Source organism: Salmo salar, chromosome ssa13 (assembly GCF_905237065.1).
Source record: "Salmo salar chromosome ssa13, Ssal_v3.1, whole genome shotgun sequence".
Lineage (NCBI taxonomy): Eukaryota > Metazoa > Chordata > Actinopteri > Salmoniformes > Salmonidae > Salmo > Salmo salar.
In genome coordinates, this window is record NC_059454.1 from 10,266,041 (window position 1) to 10,288,165 (window position 22,125).

At 44.1% G+C, this 22,125-nt stretch overlaps 1 protein-coding gene and 1 non-coding gene across 2 annotated transcripts; both read right to left on the reverse strand.

Moving 5' to 3' along the window:
* Positions 1-7,421: 7,421 nt before the first annotated feature.
* On the reverse strand, positions 7,422-21,224 carry si:ch211-71n6.4 (Para-nitrobenzyl esterase). The gene is given in 10 exon segments (NM_001139992.1): positions 7,422-8,688; positions 8,974-9,201; positions 10,165-10,332; positions 10,776-10,834; positions 11,007-11,206; positions 11,304-11,500; positions 11,789-11,896; positions 14,151-14,571; positions 19,862-20,132; positions 21,177-21,224. Coding segments are annotated over 9 exon segments (1,788 nt in total). The 5' UTR covers positions 20,126-20,132; positions 21,177-21,224; the 3' UTR covers positions 7,422-8,545.
* Positions 17,051-17,124, reverse strand: trnat-agu (transfer RNA threonine (anticodon AGU)). The gene has a single exon. It is a non-coding gene; the product is annotated as a tRNA-Thr (tRNA).
* Positions 21,225-22,125: the final 901 nt, after the last annotated feature.

Sequence of the window (22,125 nt, forward strand, 5' to 3'; positions counted from 1 at the left end):
TACAAGTGTTATACATCAGTTAAAAGCTTAACTTCTTGTTAATCCAGCCGCTTCGTCAGATTTTAAAAAGGCTTTACGGCGAAAGCACACCATGCGATTACTGAGGACAGCGCCCCGCACACAAAAGCATTACATACATTTCCAACAAAGCAGAGGCGTCACGAAAGTCATAAATAGCGATAAAATAAATCACTTACTTTTGAAGATCTTCATCTGGTTGCAATCACAAGGGTCCCAGCTACATAACAAATGGTCCTTTTGTTCGATAAAGTCCTTCTTTATATCCCAAAAAAGTCAGTTTCATTGGCGCGCTTGACTCAGTAATCCACCGGTTTCCCTCGTTCAAAATGCATACAAATGATTCCCGTAAGTTACCAATAAACTTCTTCCAAACATATCAAACAACATTCCTAATCAATCGTCAGGTACCCTAATATGTAAATATACACTAAAATTTAAGACGGAGAATACCAGAGACCATTACCGGAGATAAGTAACAAAGTGCGCGCCCTCACCGGAACGCGCAACAAACACTACAGCCAAAATGGGAGCCACTTAGAAAAACTACAAATTCTAGCTAATTTCTCAAAAAACAAGCCTGAAACTCTTTCTAAAGAATGTTGATATCTAGTGGAAGCCCTAGGAACTGCAATCTGGGAGGTATTTATTTTATATTCCCATTCCCAGCCAAAATATTTCTGGATGGATTGTCCTTGGGTTTTCTTTCGCCTGCCATATCAGTTCTGTTATACTCACAGTGTCACGACCGTCATAATAGATGGACCAAGGTGCAGCGGGTACTTGAATGCTCATTTTATTTAACACGAAACAAAAACAAGAAAACGATGAACGGACGACAAACAGCCTTGTAGGCTCACACACAGCAATACAATAAACAATCTCCCACAAACCCCAAAACAAATATACTCCTAATTATAGGACCTTCAATCAGAGGCAACGATAGACAGCTGCCTCCAACTGAAGGCCCCAACACCAATTAGCAAAACATAGAAATACAAACGACTAGACAGAACATAGAAATCAACTAACATAGAACAATAACCAAAAACCCCGGAAAACATAAATCTAACACAACTCTACATACACAACCACCCCGAACCATATAAAACAAATACCCCCTGCCACGTCCTGACCAGACTCAAATAACAAATAACCCCTTTACTGGTCAGGACGTGACACACAGACATTATTCTAACAGTTTTGGAAACTTTAGAGTGTTTTCTATCCAATACTACCAATTATATGCATATCCTAGCTTCTGGGCCTGAGTAACAGGCAGTTTACTTTGGGCACCTCATTCATCCAAACTTCCGAATACTGCCCCCTTGCCCGAAGAAGTTAATTCCAAGACTTTGGAAAGCACTGGGTCTTTCCTCTGCTATGTCTGAAGCAGATATGGGCAGTTCGTCGATGAGAGAGATCTGGAAGACTGCTCTATCATCTTCACTGTCGGAGTCACTATTGCATGTAGTCTTGATAGTGCATCTGCATTTACGTGATCACTGGATCGTCTGTACTCGATCTCGTAGTCGTAGGCTAGCAATATCAGAGCCCAACTTTGCATTCGAAGTGCAGCAAGGGTTGGTATGGCTGATTTTGGTCCAAGGATGGCCAACAAAGGCTTGTGATCTGTCAGCAGTTGGAACTTCCTTCCCTAGAAGTATTTGTGAAACTTCTTCACTCCGAATATTATGCTCAGGGCTTGGAGCAGTGGAAATGCGTTCTCTGGAGTGATGAATCACACTTCACCATCTGGCAGTCCGAAGGACAAATCTGGGTTTGGCGGATGCCTGGAGAATCCTACTTGCCCGAATACATAGTGCCAACTGTAAAGTTTGGTGAAGGAGGAATAATGGTCTGGGGCTCTTTATGGTCTAGGCCCCTCGAGGGAAAGGACATTTTTACGCTACAGTATACAATGACATTCTAGATGATTCTGTGCTTCCAACTTTGTGGCAACAGTTTGGGGAAGGCCCTTTCCTGTTTCAGCATGACAATGCCCCTGTGCACGAAGCGAGGTCCATACAGCAATGGTTTGTCGAATTCGGCGTGGAAGAACTTCACTGGCCTGCACAGAGCCCTGACTTCTAACCCATCGAACACCTTCGGGATGAATTGGAACGCCGACTGTGAGCCAGGCCTAAATGCCCAACATCAGTGCCCAACCTCACTAATGCTCTTGTGGCTAAATGGGAGCAAGTCCATGCAGTAATGTTCCAACATCTAGTGGAAAGCCTTTCCAGAAGAGGGGAGGCTGCTATTATCACGACTCAGGATATGACCAAGATGCAGACACAGGAAGCGGATAGTACAGTTCGAAATAATTTATTATTACACGGGGCAAAGGGAAGGTCGAGGACAGGCAGAGGTTCGTAATCAGGTCAGAGTCAGGCAGGTACCGGACGTCAGTCAGGCTCGGGGTCAGGGCAGGCAGAATGGTCAGAACTGGGAAAACTAGGAAACAAACACTTGAGAAACAGGAACGCACGCTGGTAAGACCTGACAAGACGCACTGGTAACAGACAAAAAGAGAATACAGGTATAAATACTCAGGGGATAATGGGGAAGATGGGCAACAGACACCTGGAGGGGGGGTGGAGACAAGCACAAAGACATGTGAAACCGATCAGGGTGTGACAGCTATAGCAGCAAAGGGGGGACCACCTCCATATTAATGCCCATGATTTTGGAATGAGATGTTCGACAAGCAGGTGTCCACATGCTTTTGGTCATGCAGTGTAGCTATATTCAACAAAATTCATGAGTTGATTTAAAACCTACAGTATGTTTAATATTTTCTCATGGTTGGTGTCATGACGAATTTGTCCAAAATCGTGTGACATAAAACATTACTTTTGTGGCAGTGTAAGTTGTTGTTATATTATAGATTAATAAATTAAATTAGACATTAAACTTGAACACTGTAAGAATGCTTGATCTAGCTGTTGGAATGTTTGAAATGAGTGAAATGCAGTGTATATTTCATGCCTCTTTATGTTACTGGGTGAAAGTAGTTTTCATGGGCACACAAATGAGATGTTCCCCCCAAAAATGTTATCGCAAAATCAAACCTTCTAACAGAAAGAGTATAACCTAAATCGATAGTGCCATTAAAACCTGTTGGGGCTAGGGGGCAGTATTGAGAATTTTGAAACAAATATGTGCCCATTTTTAACGGCCTCCTACACCAACTCAGAAGCTAGGATATGCATATTATTAACAGATTTGGATAGAAAACACTCTGAATTTTCTAAAACTGTTTGAATGGTGTCTGTAAATATAACAAAACTCATATGGCAGGCAAAAACCTGAGAAAAATACAAGCAGGAAATGAGAATTTTGTGGCTGTACTATTTTCGAGTCATTGCTAATAGATCACACAGTGACAAAGGATTCATTTTGCACTTCCTACGGCTTCCACTAGATGTCAACGATCTTTATAAAGTTGTTTGAAGCGTCTATGATGAACAGAGACCGGATGACAAGGAAGGGAAGTTGATGTCCCTGGGATGTCGTCACTTCATTATTGCGCGCACATGCGCGTTCATATGAGGCGAGACATTTTTCAAAACGTTTTTCAAGACACAGGAGAGGTCGGGTTGAAATATTACTGATGTTTCACGTTAACTGTTAATCTGATGGATTGTGGATGTCCTTGGTTTAATTTATTTGTTCGAGGGCCTATACTATCTGTCACTTCCTGACCAGTGAAAAGGGTCATTTCCCATAGTAGAATGGTCAGGGCGTGGCAGGGGGGTTGTTTTGTGTGTTTTGGGGTTTTTGTTTCTAGGGGAATGTGTTCTTGTTTTCATTTTCTATGTTTCGTTTTCCAGGTTTGGCCGAGTATGGTTTCCAATCAGAGGCAGGTGTCTATCGTTGTCTCTGATTGGACGCCATACTTAGGCAGCCTGTTTTCCTTTGGGTTTTGTGGGTGGTTGTTTTCCGTATGGTCTGTGTACCTTAGGGAACTGTTTGCCGTTTGGTTATTTTTGTTCAAGTGTTCTCTTAAAATAAATGAAGATGAGCACTATACACGCTGCGCCTTGGTCTAATCCTTTCGACGCCTGTGACAGAACCACCCACCAAAAGAAGACCAAGCAGCGTGGGAGGAGGAGCAGGACCGAGCACTATGGCTTGGAATCATGGACCTGGGAGGAAATCCTGGATGGGGCAGGACCGTGGACAAGGCCGGGAGAGTATTGCCGCCCGCCGGAGGAGATAGAGTCAGCGAAGGCGGAACGGCGATACTGGGAGGAACGGCTGGGTCCATGGAATCATGGACCTGGGAGGAAATCCTGGATGGGGCAGGACCGAGTATCGCCACCCACCGGAGAAGATAGAGGCAGCGAAGGCGGAACGGCGATACTGGGAGGAACGGCTGGGTCCATGGAATCATGGACCTGGGAGGAAATCCTGGATGGGGCAGGACCGAGTATCGCCGCCCGCCGGAGAAGATAGAGGCAGCGAAGGCGGAACAGCGATACTGGGAGGAACGGCTGGGTCCATGGAATCATGGACCTGGGAGGAAATCCTGGATGGGGCAGGACCGTGGACAAGGCTGGGAGAGTATCGCCGCCCGCCGGAGGAGTTAGAGGCGACGGCACTGTGCTACACCCCCCCTCCCCAACCCACCTATATTGGAGGCGGCTCAGGTGCGGGACGTGGACCCCGCTCCACCCTCAGCGTCGCCCACTTAGGTGGCGCCCCTGGCTGCTCCGGAGAACTAGTGGGTGCCCCTGACTGCGCCTGACTGGCGGGCAACCCTGGCTGCGCCCGGCTGGCGGGCGACCCTGGCTGCGCTCGCCTGGCTGCTGACCCTGGCTCCGGCCTGGCTGGCGGCTCCAGACTGGCTGGCGGCTCCAGAATGGCTGGCGGCTCTGGCGGCTCCAGACTGGCTGGCGGCTCTGGCGGCTCCAGACTGGCTGGCGGCTCTGGCGGCTCCAGACTGGCAAGGCTGGGCTGACGCACTAGAAGCCTGATGCGTGGGGCTGGTACTGGACGTGCCAGCCTGGAGACACGCACCTCAAGGCTAGTGCGTGTAGCGGGAAACACTGGACCGTAGAGGCGCACTGGCGGTCTCGAGCGCAGGGCTGGCCTCACCCCTACTGGCTGGATGCCCACTTTCCCCTGGCACATGCGGGGCGCTGGTACTGCGCATACCGGCCTGAAAATACCAGGCCTCACCACAGCACCCACCCCAAAGCACGGGACCTGTCCAGTATGTCTCTGCACAAAAAGGGTACGGGGAGTTGGCCTGGGGCTCCATTCTCGCCCCGCCAAACTGCCCTTGTGCCCCCCCAAAAAAGATTCTTGGGGCTGCCTCTCGGGCTCCCTTACCAGCCGTGTTCCCCGGTCCTCGCCAGATTTCCTCCGCTGCTTGGTCCTGTTGTGGTGGGTAGTTCTGTCACAGGTGTCGTAATGTAGAGACCAAGGCGCAGCGGGTTGCGTGCTCATAATTATATTTATTATAACGAACACGGAAAAACAATAAACAAAGAACGACCGCTAACAGATTTGCAGGCTATGACTACAAGCAGTGCAAAGACAACTACCCACAAAATAACCAACCAAACACACACCTCTATATAGGACTCTCAATCAGAGGCAACTAGAAACACCTGCCTCTAATTGAGAGTCCAACACCCAATCCTAAACATAGAAAACTAGACAGACCATAGAAATGCATACACAACACAAACCCTCTGCCACGCCCTGACCAAAACTAATACAATTACTCCCTCTGCTGGTCAGGACGTGACAAGAGCACAGGCACCGTCGTAGACGGTGGCCACCCTCCCTTCCCTCCCTTTAGGTTTGGGGTTGTTTTTGTGAGGTTTTGTTTGAGGTGCTGTTGGGGTCTGCACCTTCGGGGGGGGGGGGGGTACTGTCACATCCTGACCAGTGAAAAGGGTCATTTGCCATAGTAGAATGGTAAGGGCGTGGCAGGGGGGTTGTTTTGTGTGTTTTGGGGTTTGTTTGTTTCTAGGGGAATGTGTTCTAGTTTTCTATTTCTATGTTTCGTTTTCCAGGTTTGGCCGAGTATGGTTTCCAATCAGAGGCAGGTGTCTTTCATTGTCTCTGATTGGAAGCCATACTTAGGCAGCCTGTTTTCCTTTGGGTTTTGTGGGTGGTTGGTTTCCGTTTAGTCTTGTGTACCTGACAGGACTGTTATCAATCGTTTGTTGTTTTTTGGTTGAGGTGTATTCATTAAAGAAAAGAATGAGCACTTTACACGCTGCGCCTTGGTCTCCATATCATGACCCCTGTGACACTATCTTCATGATACACGAGGCCAACTTTACCATATTATCCCAGAGGCATACTTATACACCCAGTTCCAATACTTTGCGTGAATATGCCTCAACTTTAAACAATGCCAAATTAGAATATAAAATAATTTGTTTAGTTTCTATTCTCTGTGACTACCTGAAATAGTAAACATAACGTGAATTCAGTGATGACATTTGTTTACTTCATCTTTATGGCTCCTTGATGAAACGGTAACATCTATTGCTGTCGTTCGGCTTAGATAACCTTACTCTAGGTAATCTATGATTTACTTTAGCAGGGACAACTCAAATCAAATTTTATTGGTCAAACACACATATTTAGCTGATGTTATTGCAGGTGTAGCAAATTGCTTGTGTTTCTAGCTCCAACAATGCAGTTGTATCTAACAATTCACAACAATATACACATCTAAAAGAAAAATAATGGAATTAAGAAATATATAAATATTAGGATGAGCAATGTCGGAGTGGCATTGACTAAAATACAGTAGAATAGAATAGAGTATATAAAGAATACAGTATCTTTTCACGCCACTTCAATACAAAGGGATTTTCGTAGTAAGTTAGGATTGCATTTTCATTAACCCTAACCATTTTCCTAACCTTAACCATGGTTTAGCTGTGTTTTGAATAGATTCCACGATCCGGATTTGAGCTAGTGCTCGATCGTCTCGTTCTCGACAGCGTGCACCCGCGCTGAAATCTATACCCACCATGACGTATAGAAATTTATTGAAAAGTGTCCCAAAACTACACAACCCTGCAGACAACCACAGTCATCTGGCTGCCACAGGGGTTGCTAGTGCCCTGCGTTATTCACCTGGCGGTGCTCAACCAATGAATGCCCCACCCACAGGAAACTCCCTGCCATGGCAAGGTGTTGATTCAAACCCAGTCCAAAGGGCACCTCCTGCACACGCCTTAGCTGGATGCGCCACCCGAGAAACCCTGCTTTTAACTTTTAATTGTATTCTACTTTGATTGTATGTTGTATTGCCCCTGCCTTCAAACAAAGTTTCACCTTGGGATAATAAAGATGGGCTTGAACTTGATTCTAGGCTATGAAACATACTGTATATTTGAAATATATATTTTGAAAAAAGACTGAAATCCTTAATTCTTTGTGTGTTTTATTATTTGTAATAGTGCGTGTGAATGACCTGTAATTTTAGGTCATGGCATTATAAAACAGATTACCTGAGTAAAAAAACTAAGAAAAATGTAACGTTGAAATAAGTGCCTATCATAGCGCACATAGTGGAACAAAAGTAGAAATGATCAATAAGACAGCAACAGATATAACTCCCTGTCTGTTTGACAGGAGAAAAGACAGAGCACGAGAGCTTTTGATTGGAGCAACTCTAAACACTAATTACACAAGTAAACACTTCCATGTGCTCTCTCTGTCATCCACAGGCTTTCATCGCTCTCTTCACACATAAAGAACAAGCGCACCATCCCTTGTTCCCAATGAAGTCGGGGCTGTCGGAGATGCTGAAGAAAAGACAGAGTGTGTTACGTTGAGTTAATGAGGCTTGGAGTAGGAAAAAAAACGGTGTGTTGTCAAGTCGAACGAAGATGATTCGGTGGTGACACAGTCTATGCGTGCAGAAAAAGCTTCCTAGCTGTTTCTGTCTGGTTGAATATCCACCACACAGAGACACATTATGGAAAAAGAAGAATAGAGAAACATAACATAGGCTACAGCATAAAAGCCCTTGATAATAAATGTTTCCTCATTGCATACATGTACGACATATACACAACAGATTTCCATAAAAAGTAAAGAGTATGCATCTACATTTAAAATCTTAGTGCAAGTAACGGTAGCTAAAAGTATCAATAATGATAACACATCACAATAATGTCTCCTCTTTCAACATTCTCACAGTCATCTCTACCACAAAACAGAGCAGAAATATAAAAATTACCATTATCTTCTTGCATACCAACATATTCTTCCCTTTTCTCTAAATCTGATACTTTATCCTTGAACAAACCTAAAGGCAAAATACTGTACACACCAAAACTCCCACAATGCATCTACATTTCACCACAGTCACAGAACAGATTCAGTACTAACATCCTTAATTTTGGTCTTCATGGTTTCCATCTTTCTTCACATGTTCCCATTGTTCTAGACAGTTGTTCAATCGTTCTAGGGGTAGATACTGTAACCTAGGTGACCCAGGTGTAGGATTCAGTCCTGTGCAGTAGGAGTTATGGGTGAGGGGTCAGTTGACCCAGGCGTAGGGGTAGAAGCCGTTCTTCTCCCACAGTTGGCAGCGCTCAGCAGAGTAATCATGGACCACAGAGAGGGTATGGTTCAGGAGAGCAGTGGCTGCTGGGTACTCTGACCACTGCTCCGGCATCTTACCTGCAGTAGAGGAGGAGAGAGGGATGGAAAGAACAGAAGAAGAGATGGGGGGGTGGAGAGAACAGAAAGAGAGATGAGGGATAGAGCGAACAGAAGAGAGGAGAGGGATAGAGATATGAGGAAAAGAGATGAGGGATGGAGAAAACAGAAGAGAGGAGGTGAGGGATAGAGAGATGAGGAAAGGTATGTGGTAAATGTCTAATTCCAATGGTCTGAGCTGAATGAACACTGAGTTCAACCAATCTAGAAGAGGTGTTTGTGTTCCTGCCCCTGCCCCTCTCTCACCCTCCTTAGCGAAGTGGACGAGGTGCTCTGTGAGGAGCTTCTGGAAGGCAGTGTCCTGGGCGGAGAGCGGTCCCCCCAACAGTTTCTCTAGACCCCCGAAGAAGGCGAAAGAGTCCAGGCCGTGGAAAGAGAACCGGCTGGGGAACGACCACAGACCCTCTGAGGAGTTGACGGCACGAGATGGAGTGTGTGTCACCACGTACCGATACACAGGACTGTGGAGGGCCGCTGGGAACAAACACACACACACAAAACAAACACACGCACACACACAAGCAGTTCAAAACTCTATCCTATCACTACTGTTCACTAACAGATGAGTGATTACATCAGTGAAGGGTGGACAGGAGGCACTTCCAAAGCATTCTAATAGGTGTTTTCTCTGAACAACTACCTCTCTCTAGAGACCATTCTAATAGGTGTTTTCTCTGAACAACTACCTCTCTCTAGAGACCATTCTAATAGGTGTTTTCTCTGAACAACTACCTCTCTCTAGAGACCATTCTAATTGGTGTCTTCTCTGAACAACTACCTCTCTCTAGAGACCATTCTAATTGGTGTCTTCTCTGAACAACTACCTCTCTCTAGAGACCATTCTAATAGGTGTTTTCTCTGAACAACTACCTCTCTCTAGAGACCATTCTAATAGGTGTCTTCTCTGAACAACTACCTCTCTCTAGAGACCATTCTAATTGGTGTCTTCTCTGAACAACTACCTCGCTCGAGACCATTCTAATAGGTGTCTTCTCTGAACAACTACCTCTCTCTAGAGACCATTCTAATAGGTGTCTTCTCTGAACAACTACCTCTCTCTAGAGACCATTCTAATTGGTGTCTTCTCTGAACAACTACCTCGCTCTAGAGACCATTCTAATAGGTGTCTTCTCTGAACAACTACCTCTCTCTAGAGACCATTCTAATAGGTGTCTTCTCTGAACAACTACCTCGCTCTAGAGACCATTCTAATAGGTGTCTTCTCTGAACAACTACCTCTCTCTAGAGACCATTCTAATAGGTGTCTTCTCTGAACAACTACCTCTCTCTAGAGACCATTCTAATCGCTGTCTTCTCTGAACAACTACCTCTCTCTCTAAAGAGACCATTCAACAACAAAAAAATGCTGTCCATTATCATAGAGTGAATGCTAACCCATTGGCTCACGTGAATCTCCTGGCTGTCAGCGTAGCCTACCTGCAGCCCTCTTGGCCAGGTCATTGTTTGGGCAGGTGACCCTCATGTCCGACACCATCGTGGTGTAGGCCCTCTCTGGGCAGCGGTCAGGAGTGGGGCACAGGGCCGAGCTTGGGTACAGATCCAACGCCTCCTTAGGAAGACCCTCGCTGAAGGGGCTCAGTTTATCTGTGTGGGACACAGACGAGAGGCTTTGGGAAAAGGGCAATATGGTAGCAGGAATAGACTGTAAAAAGCGGCAGGGTTGAAAATATGAGAGACGGGTTTTGGAGAAAAGAGTTGATGCTGGGTTTCAGTGGCCACAAGTGATGAGGGAGATAAGAAGGCCCAGTTTAGCTGGAGCTACTTTCCCATAGCCATAAACTTCCTCAACAGCTCAATGGACTATGATGTAATCACTGTTTTATGTTCGGTCTTAGTTTTCTGTCTGTCTACCTGTTAATGTCTGTTTTTTTTTGTTGTGTGTTTAAAAAAAAATCTCTTACAGGTCTGCGATGTTTGATAATGTGGAGATGAATTTCCTCCTTGGAGAACAATAAAATCAAATCTAAATAAGGCATTTTACAGATTGATCGATATTGACCCCGAGGTTACCGTATTCTTATTCTCACCTGTCACAAACCACCCGTAGTCTCCCCATGTCCACATGGAGATATTCTCATACGGTGGGCTAAAGTGCACACACACAAACACGCACACACACGCGCACGCGCACGCGCACGCACACACACACACACACACACACACACACACACACACACACACGATTACAAAATGAATTGTGTATTTCTAGGACAGCTTCTGTAGATAATAATTTTTTTCAGACCACGCATAATACTTACAAAAAGTCAGTCTCCTGCTCAGTGGTCCCTATGAGGAATGGAACATCGTTGAAGACTCCTCCTTTCTCCCACATCTCAAAGGGAGGGGCTGGGAGGACATGCCCGTCCACCACTGCTACGGGACCCACGAAGCTGTCCTTAGTGGGCAGGTCCATCAGATCATCTGCCCCCCACGACGGGTACTCCTTCCATGGGATGGCCTGGAGCGGAGTGGAGAGAGATAAAGAGAGAGACCCACATGAAGCCCATATCTCCCTAAGGCAGATTTGACAGTTTACGTTGTCGTACTGTCTGTACCCGTAGTATCAGTGTGGTGGAGAGCTTCCGGAGGCAGGCCAGGTCATTGCAGCCAGTCTTGTTCAGGAATAGCAGGTTGTCTGCCTCTGCCTTCTCCAGTGATGCGTTATACTCATAGGAGCCGCTCATATCCACCGCTGCACGAAACAGACCCTTTGCCAGCGGAGACATCATCAGAGTCCACACCGACGTCCCACCTGTGTGTGTGTGTGTGTGTTGAAAGGTGATGGGAAGAGAGTAGACAATGAGGGGAAATTCTAAAAGCAGTTAAGGAAGCTGTGTTCATTCCTTCAGCCAACTATACTGCTACAAGCACATGCTAACATAAAGTAGCATATTTTGTTTTCATCCTTTTAAATGTTCGGTAAAAATGGTTGTATTATAACAAAAAGAAAAAGGTGCACACTAATTAAATGTTCAATCATACTTCATTGACAGTACACTCATGTAGCCCATAGAGGCTTATAATAGCTGGTATTTATTACCTGAGCTTTGACCAAATATGGTGACTTTACTGGGGTCTCCTCCAAACACCTTGATGTTCCTCTGGACCCACTGCAGAGCAGCGATCTGGTCCATGAAGCCATAGTTTCCTGGGGGGGAAACCAATTAGAGATCAAATTCACGTCGAAATACCGCTTTGATGTGGCCTCGTTTTCATATGTCCTAGTTCCTATTTTCAGAAGTTCCATCTAGCCTAGTGTACCTAAAGGTTCCTGGTGTCAATACCCTGAACCCTTTCAGATCAGAAGGGAAATAGGAGGTATTCAGATATAGAACCTTTCTGTTCTCGCCAATGACTGTGCGTGAATGTGAGTGTTGAAAACAATGGCTTTATGCGATTTTATGGGTTGTTCCATATCAAGCTGTATGTGTGTGTGTGTGTGTGTGTGTGTGTGTGTGTGTGTGTGTGTGTGTGTGTGTGTGTGTGTGTGTGTGTGTGTAAAGCATAAATGGTGTAGTGACCATGAGAAAGAAAAATATAAACTTTTTACCAAGCAGCGGAGATAAGACAAATAGATTGCATTGGGAAAGTATTCAGACACCTTCACTTTTCCCCCATTTAATTACGTTATAGCCTTTATTCTAAAATGGATTAAATCTTTTTTTTCTCTCTTCAATCTCCAGGCAATACCCCATAATGACAAAGCAAAAACAGGTTTTTAGACATTTTTGCTAATTTATTATAAATAAAAACAGAAATAACTTATTTTCATAAGTATTCAGACCTTTAGCTATGAGAGTCGAAATTTAGCTCAGGTGCATCCTGTTTCCATTGATCATCCCTGAGATGTTTCTACAGCTTGATTGGAGTCCACCTGTGGTAAATTCAATTGATTGGACATGATTTGGAAAGGCACACAACTGTCTATATAAGGTCCCACAGTTGACAGTGCAAGTCAGAGCGAAAAACAAGCCATGAGGTCGAAGGAATTGTCCGTAGAGCTCCGAGACAGGATTGTGTCAAGGCACAGATCTGGGGAAAGGTACCAAAAAATGTCTGCAGCATTGAAGATCCCCAAGAACACAGTGGCCTCCATCATTCTTACATGGAAGAAGTTTGGAACCACCAAGGCTCTTCCTAGCGCTGGCCGTCGGCCAAACTGAGCAATCGGGGGAGAAGGGCCTTGGTCAGGGAGGTGACCAAGAACCCAAAGGTCACTCTAACAGAGCTCCTCTGTGGAGATGGGAGAACCTTCCAGAAAGACAACCATCTCTGCAGCACTCCACCAATCAGGCTTTATGGTAGAGTGGCCAGACAGAAGCCACTCCTCAGTAAAAGGCACATGACAGCACATTTGGAGTTTGCCAAAAAGCGCCTAAAGGACTCTCACACCATAAGAAACAAGATTCTCTGGTCTGATGAAACCAAGATTGAACTCTTTGGCCTGAATGCCTAGCGTCATGTCTGGAGGAAACCAGACACCGTTCATCACCTGGTCAATATCATCCCTACAGTGAAGCATTGTGGTGGCAGCATCATGCTGTGTGGATGTTTTTCAGCGTCAGGATCGAGGGAAAGATGAACGGAGAAAAGTACAGAGAGAGCCTCGATGAAAACCTGCTCCAGAGCGCTAAGGACCTCAGACTGGGGTGAAGGTTCACCTTCCAACATGACAACGACCCTAAGCACACAGCCAAGACAATGCAGGAATGGCTTTGGGTCTGAATGTCTCTGAATGTCCTTGAGTGGCCCAGCCAGAGCCCGATTGAACATCTCTGGAGAGACCTGAAAATAGCTGCGCAACGACGCTCCCCATCAAACCTGACAGAGCTTGAGAAGATCTGCAGAGAAGAATGGGAGAAACTCCCCAAATACAGGTGTGCCAAGCTTGTAACGTCATACCCAAGAAGACTCGAGGCTGTAATCGCTTCAAAAAAGTACTGAGTAAAGGGTCTGAATCCTTATGTAAATGTGATATTTCACAGAAATGTAAAAAAAATGTTTTTCCTTTGTCATTATGGGGTATTGTGTGTAGATTGATGGAAAATAAAACAATTTAATACATTTTAGAAGAAGGCCGTAACGTAACAAAATGTAGAAAAAGTCCAGGGGTCTGAAAACTTTTCGAATGCACTGTATATCACCTCCAGTTATCCAAATCACATTAAAGCTCATTAAATAGATACACAATTTTAAACAACGTCACTGAGAGAGCAAACATAAACATCATGAATATTTCATCACTCTGTTGGTGTTAGAAATAGCTTGTTAAAAGATTAAAACCTTCCTATTATCATATCTTAAATACAACATGATCTATGTCGTGTGAAACTGCTTGAGACATCAAGATCTCGTTTGGCAGTACTGTAAAAACTTTGATGTGCCAACTGCTAGAGACTGACCAGAGGTATTGGTGGGGGAGCCCTCCCTCAGTAGCTCCAGGGCCATGAACCCAAATGCGTTGAGCCTGTAGTTAAAGCTGACATAGACCATCCCTGTCTGGGCTGCCAGCTCCTCTGTGGGCGAGTAGCCCTCCTCTCCTCCACTAAGCATGTGAAGGTAGCCCCCATGGATCCAGACCATGACAGGTAGGGCAGCGTCGGGGCACAGGGTGGGGGTCCACACGTTCAGGAAGAGGCAGCTCTCCTGGCCCATCACCTTCCCCGTGTCGGAGAGCGGCTGCACCTGGGGACACTTGCTGCGGAAGCGGGTGGCATCCCCCACCCCGTTCCCACACCAGGGTTTGGCTGGCGGGGCCCAGCGACGTTCCCCAATGGGGGGAGCAGCGTAGGGGAGGCCCTTGAACGAGTAGGCCCCATTCCTCTGCAATGATAAAGACGACCAATAGTATTTCATTAACTATGAGTGTTCACTGGAGGTAATTCCGTATAAGCCCACATGGTCAAGGCACATGTTACTGAAACATTCCACTCCTTAACCAACTAAGTCACAGCGCCCATAGACATCACATCTGATGCAGGTAAGGTCACCGCCACACGTATTTAAGTCAAACCAGTCTCGTTCATTTATCCCATATCTCTGTCTTGCAAAATCACATCACAAAACAGATGTTATTTACTAATTTTGGAATCGATATGGACACCTTCAATTGTCTAGCAACAGGGTTTCTTATGCTATGTTTTGGGACCCAAAGTGGGCCTGAGTATGTGAGAGGTGGGCAGCGAGATATCAGTAAACATTTGTAGTCACATACTATTTATTCTTAATTTGGGTCATTCGAGGACAGTACATTTTTCATTTGGGTCTCGAGCTGAATAAACTCAAGATCCTCTGACATGGATTCTTAAACTATCGTTTGGGACCCAAAGTGGGCATTAATTTCTTTGGGAAAGGGGGCAGTATTTTCACGGCCGGATAAAAAAACGTACCCGATTTAATCTGGTTACTACTCCTGCATAGAAACTAGAATATGCATATAATTAATAGATTTGGATAGAAAATACTCTAAAGTTTCTAAAACTGTTTGAATGGTGTCTGTGAGTATAACAGAACTCATATGGCAGGCCAAAACCTGAGAAGATTCCATACAGGAAGTGCCCTGTCTGACAATTTGTTGTCCTTCTGTTGCATCTCTATCGAAAATACAGCATCTGTGCTGTAACGTGACATTTTCTAAGGCTTCCATTGGCTCTCTAAAGCCGCCAGAAAGTGGAATGGGGTGTCTGCTGTCTCTGGGCAAAGAACAGCAGCAGAATTTGTATGTGGTCAGCCTGGGCACAGTGACACTGGAGATGCGCGGTCACAAGTCTACTCCATTTTTTTCTTTCAGCCGTTGAATGAATACAACGTTGCCCGGTTGGAATATTATCGCTATTTTACGAGAGAAATAGCATAAAAATTGATTTTAAACAGCGTTTGACATGCTTCTAAGTACGGTAATGGAATATTTTGAAATTTTATGTCACGAAATGCGCTCGCGCGTCACCCTTCGGATAGTGACCTGAACGCACGAACAAAACAGAGCTATTTGAATATAACTATGGATTGTTTGGAACCAAAACAACATTTGTTGTTGAAGTAGAAGTCCTGGGAGTGCATTCTGATGAAGAACAGCAAAGGTAATCCAATTTTTCTAATAGTAATTCTGAGTTTAGGTTGTGCCAAACTTGGTGGGTGTCAAAATAGCTAGCCGTGATGGCCGAGCTATGTACTCAGAATATTGCAAAATGTGCTTTCGCCGAAAAGCTATTTTAAAATCTGACACCGCGATTGCATAAAGGAGTTCTGAATCTATAATTCTTAAAATAATTGTTATGTATTTTGTGAACGTTTATCATGAGTAATTTAGTAAATTCACCGGAAGTTTGCGGTGGGTATGCTAGTTCTGAACATCACATACTAATGTAAAAAGCTGTTTTTTTTATATAAATATGAACTTGATTGAACAAAACATGCATGTATTGTATAACATAATGTCCTAGGAGTGTCATCTGATGAAGATCTTCAAAGGTTAGTGCTGCATTTAGCTGTGGTTTGGGTTTATGTGACATATATGCTTGCTTGGAAAATGGCTGTGTGATTATTTGTGACTATGTACTCTCCTAACATAATCTAATGTTTTGCTTTTGCTGTAAAGCCTTTTTGAAATCTGACAATGTGGTTAGATTAACGAGAGTCTTATCTTTAAAATGGTGTAAAATAGTTGATTGTTTGAGAAAATTTTATTGTGGTAATTGAGTTGGTTTTGTATTTCGCGCCGTGCGATGCTGTTGGCTAGGGGTTCCGCTAGCGGAACGTCTGTCCTCAACAGGTTAACATGTGATAGGTGTGTCGCGAGATATAAGTAAACATTCAGAATCATACACTATTTCTTCATCATTTTGGTCGTTTCGTAGAGTTTCTTAGCTCACACAGTCAGTTTCAACTCAATCAAAATTACAACCTTTTCGAAATAGCAATGAGGTGCCATGCCCCGGATTCGAACCGGGGTTGCTGCAGCCACAACGCAGAGTACTAACCACTATACAATCACGGCAAGTTAACAGAGATTGCTTGTAGAGCCTACTCATGCTCTGACAGAGAGGTGTACAAGCTGGCTAAACTCTTTTCATTTAGCGCTCAAAATGAATAAACTGAAAAACCAGTTGAACTTCAGACAGTTGGTACGTTGTAATTCATTCAAAAAGTTATCCTTTTCCGTGAATTTGGAATATCTAAATTGCACCCTCCTCAAGTCTTCTCTCCTCTCAACACTCCTAATTCTGTTAACCATTGGTTGAGAATAGCTGAGTGCCCTCCACTCTGACCTTTTCCATCAATGTGTTCAATGAACTGCTTGAAAAGGCTCTGCTGAGATTCGAACTCAGGATCTCCTGTTTACTAGACAGGCGCTTTAACCAACTAAGCCACAGCGCCCATAGACATCACATCTGATGCAGGTAAGGTCACCGCCACACGTATTTATGTCAAACCAGTCTCGTTCATTTAACCCATATCTCTGTCTTGCAAAATCACATCACAAAACAGATGTTATTTACTAATTTTGGAATCGATATGGACACCTTCAATTGTCTAGCAACAGGGTTTCTTATGCTATGTTTTGGGACCCAAAGTGGGCCTGAGTATGTGAGAGGTGGGCAGCGAGATATCAGTAAACATTTGTAGTCACATACTATTTCTTCTTAATTTGGGTCATTCGAGGACAGTACATTTTTTATTTGGGTCTCGAGCTGAATAAACTCATGATCCTCTGACATTGATTCTTAAACTACGGTTTGGGACCCAAAGTGGGCATTAACATGTGATAGGTGTGTCGCGAGATATGAGTAAACATTCAGAATCATACACTATTTCTTCATAATTTTGGTCGTTTCGGGGAGTTTCTTAGCTCACACAGTAAGTTCCAACTCAATCAAAATACAACCCTTTCGAAAAGGCAACAAAGTGCCGTGACCCGGATTCGAACTGGGGTTGCTGCGGCCACAACACAGAGTACTAACCACTATACGATCACGGCAAGCTAACAGAGATTGCTTGTTGAGACTACTCATGCTCTGACAGAGAGGTGTACAAGCTGGCTAAACTCTTTTCATTTAGTGCTCGAAATGAATAAACTGAAGAACCTGTTGAACTTCAGACAGTTGGTACGTTGTAATTCTTTCAAATAGTTGTCTTATTCCGTGAATTTGGAATATCTCAATTGCATCCTCCTCACGTCTTCTCTCCTCTCAACACTCCTAATTCTGTTAACCAATTGGTTGACAAAAACAGAGAGCCCTCCACTCTGACCTTTTCCATCAATGTGTTCAATGAACTGCTTGAAAAGGCTCTGCTGAGATTCGAACTCAGGATCTCCTGTTTACTAGACAAGCGCATTAATCCTTTACCATCTTCTATTACAGGGTTCCCCAACTGGCAGTGATCTTGCTTATTCTAATTTTATTGTTGGACATAAATGACTGTAAAAAAATACCAGCAAATCAGCTCCAATTGATTTTAATTTTGGAAATCTGTTTCAAAGTATTCCCATGCATAATAGAGATATACACTCAGTGGACCGTTTATTAGGTACACCCATCTCGGGTCAGACCCCCCTTTTCCTCCAGAACAGCCTGACATCTTCGGGGCGTGGATTATACAAGGTGTCGGAAATGTTCTTTGGTCAATTGGTATCAAGGGACCTAACATGTGCCAGGAAAACATTCCCCACATCAATACACCACCGCAACCAGCCTGTACCGTTGACACCAGGATGGATGGGGCCATGGACTCATGCTGCTTACACCAAATCCTGACTCTGCCATCATTACGACGCAACAGGAATCCGGGATTCGTCGGACCAGGCAATGTTTTTCCATTCCTTAATTGTCCAGTGCCTCCCCACTGGAGATGCTTCTTCTTGTTTTTAGCTGGTAGGAGTGGAACACAGTGTGGCTGTCTTCCGCAATAGCCCAAGCGTGACAGGAACTGGCGAGTTGTGCGTTCCGAGATGCCGTTCTGCTCCGTTATTTGCCTGTTTGTGGCCCGCTTGTTATCTTGCATGATCTTGCCATTCTCCTTTGACCTCTCATCAACGCGCTGTTTTCGCCTACAGGACTGCCACTGACTGTTTTTTTGTTTGTCGTACTATTCTCGGTAAACCCTAGACACTGTCGTGCTTGAAAAGCCCAGGAGGCCGGCCGTTTCTGAGATACTGGATCCGACGCGCCTGGCACCGACGATCATATCACGCTCAAAGTTGCTTAAGTCACTAGTTTTGCCCATTCTAACGGTCAATCGGACCACTGAGTGTACTGTATATGTTGCATAGGATTGAAGCTAAACATCTGTGGCCTTGCTGCAGCTGGATCAGATGACCCTGTGCGTTCTGAGTTGCTGTTCTGCACACTATTTTTGTATGGTGCCGTTATTTGCCTGTTTGTGGCCCGCTTCGACTTCTCTCATCAACAAGCTGTTTTCGCACACATGACTGCCACTGACTAGATGTTTTTAGTTTTTCGCACCATTCTCTGCGTTACCCTAGACACTGTGGTGCGTGACAAGCCCAGGAGGCCGGGCCATTTCTGAGATACTGGAACCGGTGTGCCTGGCATCCTTCACTCGTTTTACCCATTCTAATGCTCAACCGAACAGTAACTGAATGCCTCGATGCCTGTCTGCCTGCTTCATATAGTAAGCCACGGCCACGAGACTCACTGTCTGTAGGAGCTAACCATTATCGTGAACGGGGTGGTGTACCTAATAACCTGGCCACTGAGTGTATGTGATCGTATACAAATGTAAGCAAGGTTTGAAATAATTATGTTTTAGTCAAATATTATATCCGTTTGGGCTTCTTGCGGTCAATTTGCAGTTTACAAATGATTTGTAATTATATTCCAGCCCTGTGACCATCTGCTGAATAAAAAAAATAAACAGCCTGCGGCTGAATCTAATTGATGATCCCTGTTCTATTAGGTCTCGATGCTCTTTACATTGTAGGCATATGGAGGAGAAACCATACAGTACAGTTGGTTCAAAATGTTCAATATGGCTGAACATAGTTTTTTTTTTTTTTGTAAAGCTGAATATTGTTGTTTTTATAAATAAAGTTTGATTTGATCGTTGTTCTATTTGTACTCTTTCCACCAACAATGTGCAGACATCAACCCACCTGTCTCCCCTGGAACTCTCCACAGTCAGTAGTGACCTGGGCAGAGCCAGGGGGCAGAGTCTGGGCCACGTAGGCCAGGTACCCAGCCAAGGTGAGCAGGGATAGCACTCCCAGGCAGACGAGGAAGATGCAGCGTCTGGACAGGACCAGGAATGGGCTGACGTAGTGTCTGCGACGCACATACTGCACCTCCTCCTCTCCTTCCTCTTGTACCAGATAACGGTACTCTGTCCCCTCAGGGACCTCAAACACGTCCTCATTCATCTTGACTCTATGAGGGAAGCACACAGGGGAGATCAGTGCAGAGCAGGGACTTGCACAGTAGATTAGGACAATAAGGCAGTTTTAGGACAACATGCAGGATTAGGGTCAATTCCAATTCAGTTTTATTTAACCTTTATCCAGGTTAGTGTCATTGAGATACAATCTATTTTTCAAGAACTCTCTTCATGGGACAAATAATGGAGTAACTCATGAAGTGAAGAATTTGCCATTCATTTGAATTACACACCATCCCAAACGAACCCCTAGCCCCCATAAACTAATATGGCTAGCCCCCTACCAAAACACTCTTTTTTATGGCCTCTTGTCATCTGAGAGTATCCAAGATACACAATAATAACGCTATCACTAGTGTACTTGACAAGTAGCAGACGGTTTATAATGTGTTTTTAATGGGTTAATAGGTAGCATAGTAAATTGATGATAAATAATCTATAACTGTATGGCTAATTGATATGTCAAAGCCAATGTAAATTAGATGAAGAATAGTATTTAGAACAATCGAGACAATGTATGAGTGTACTGGATTTCCTTATTAGGGAATGTCCCTTTTCATCCAGAAAGCTACATTAGAAATGGAGTGTAAGGTTCATCCACAATAGCTAAGACTTCAGGTGACGCCTATGAGAGCGAATTTCCTTATTGCATTGTTAGAGGATGAAGCGCGCAGTTAATAGCAGAAATGCTGGTTTCCCACGTCCTGTGAAACAATGTTGCAATCGTTCATCGCCACACCATACTCCCAAAGAAGGAAAAACTAAAATCACCTCATTACAAAATTGGGTTATTTATTTAAAGATGATAGTAGTTTCATGCATGGCAATGATGATAAACAATATTATTATTAAGGCAGGATTTCGAACTGCTTTTAAAGGCTCATTTGACTTGTCTCATGAATGCCTACCGTTAAACTCCACGAAACAATGTAAACAAACTTGATAAGCATCAACTTCTATTGTAGTCTAGAAAAACACTACAAGTCTAAAATACCGTTTATAGAAATGTTGCCATAACGTATACAATGATCACTTACAATATTCAATCCAGTTGTTCAAAAACAACTTTTGACGCAGCTACTGTGTGTGATCCCTCAACTAAAAATGGCTGCTGGGTAACAACTTGTTTTTTCTTCTCATTTAAAGGGGCAGCTTACATTATAAGGGGATGTCTATAGCACATTTATGACTTCATAAATGGAACACATTCAGAGGTTAAAAAAAGTGCACAATTGTCATACTTGAGTAAAAGTAAAAATAACCTTAATAGAAAACGACTAAAATAAAGTACAAATAAAGTAAAGTACAGATACCGGCCAAAAATTACTTAAATAGTACTTTTACTTTACAGTTAACCTTTTTTAAACTAAGAAAGTCAGTTAAGAACAAATTCTTATTTTCAACGACCAGTCAAAACTAGACAACGCTGGGCCAATTGTGCACTGCCCTATGGGAGTCCCAATCATTGTTTTGAAACAGAGTGTCTGTAGTGACACCTCAAGCACTGAGATGCAGTGCCTTAGACCTCTGCGCCACTCGGGAGCCCAAATTTACTAATGTACTTTACACCACTGAACACATTCCTTATAATTTCTCAATCTGTGTGAAAGGCGTGAAGAATCAGCTGGGACTAAATGGTCTGATTTCCCCCCAACAATTACCAAATAGTTCGCCCCTCATATAATTTGCTACTGTATACAAGTCTGCTATGAATTTCTGTCACGTATACTCCAAGTCTTAGTCACATATCAATCCATTTCAATCATTAATCAACACATTAAACAATATTCTCCGTAACATAGACACCTCCTACAGCAGGGCTCTCCAACCCTGTTCCTAGAGCGTTACCGTCCTGTAGGTCTTTTACTCCAACACTAATCCAGCGCACCTGATTCTAATAATTAGCTGGTTGATGAGCTGAATCGGGTTAGTTACAACTGGAGATGAAGTGAATACCTAAAGGAGGGTTGCTCTCCAGGAACAAGG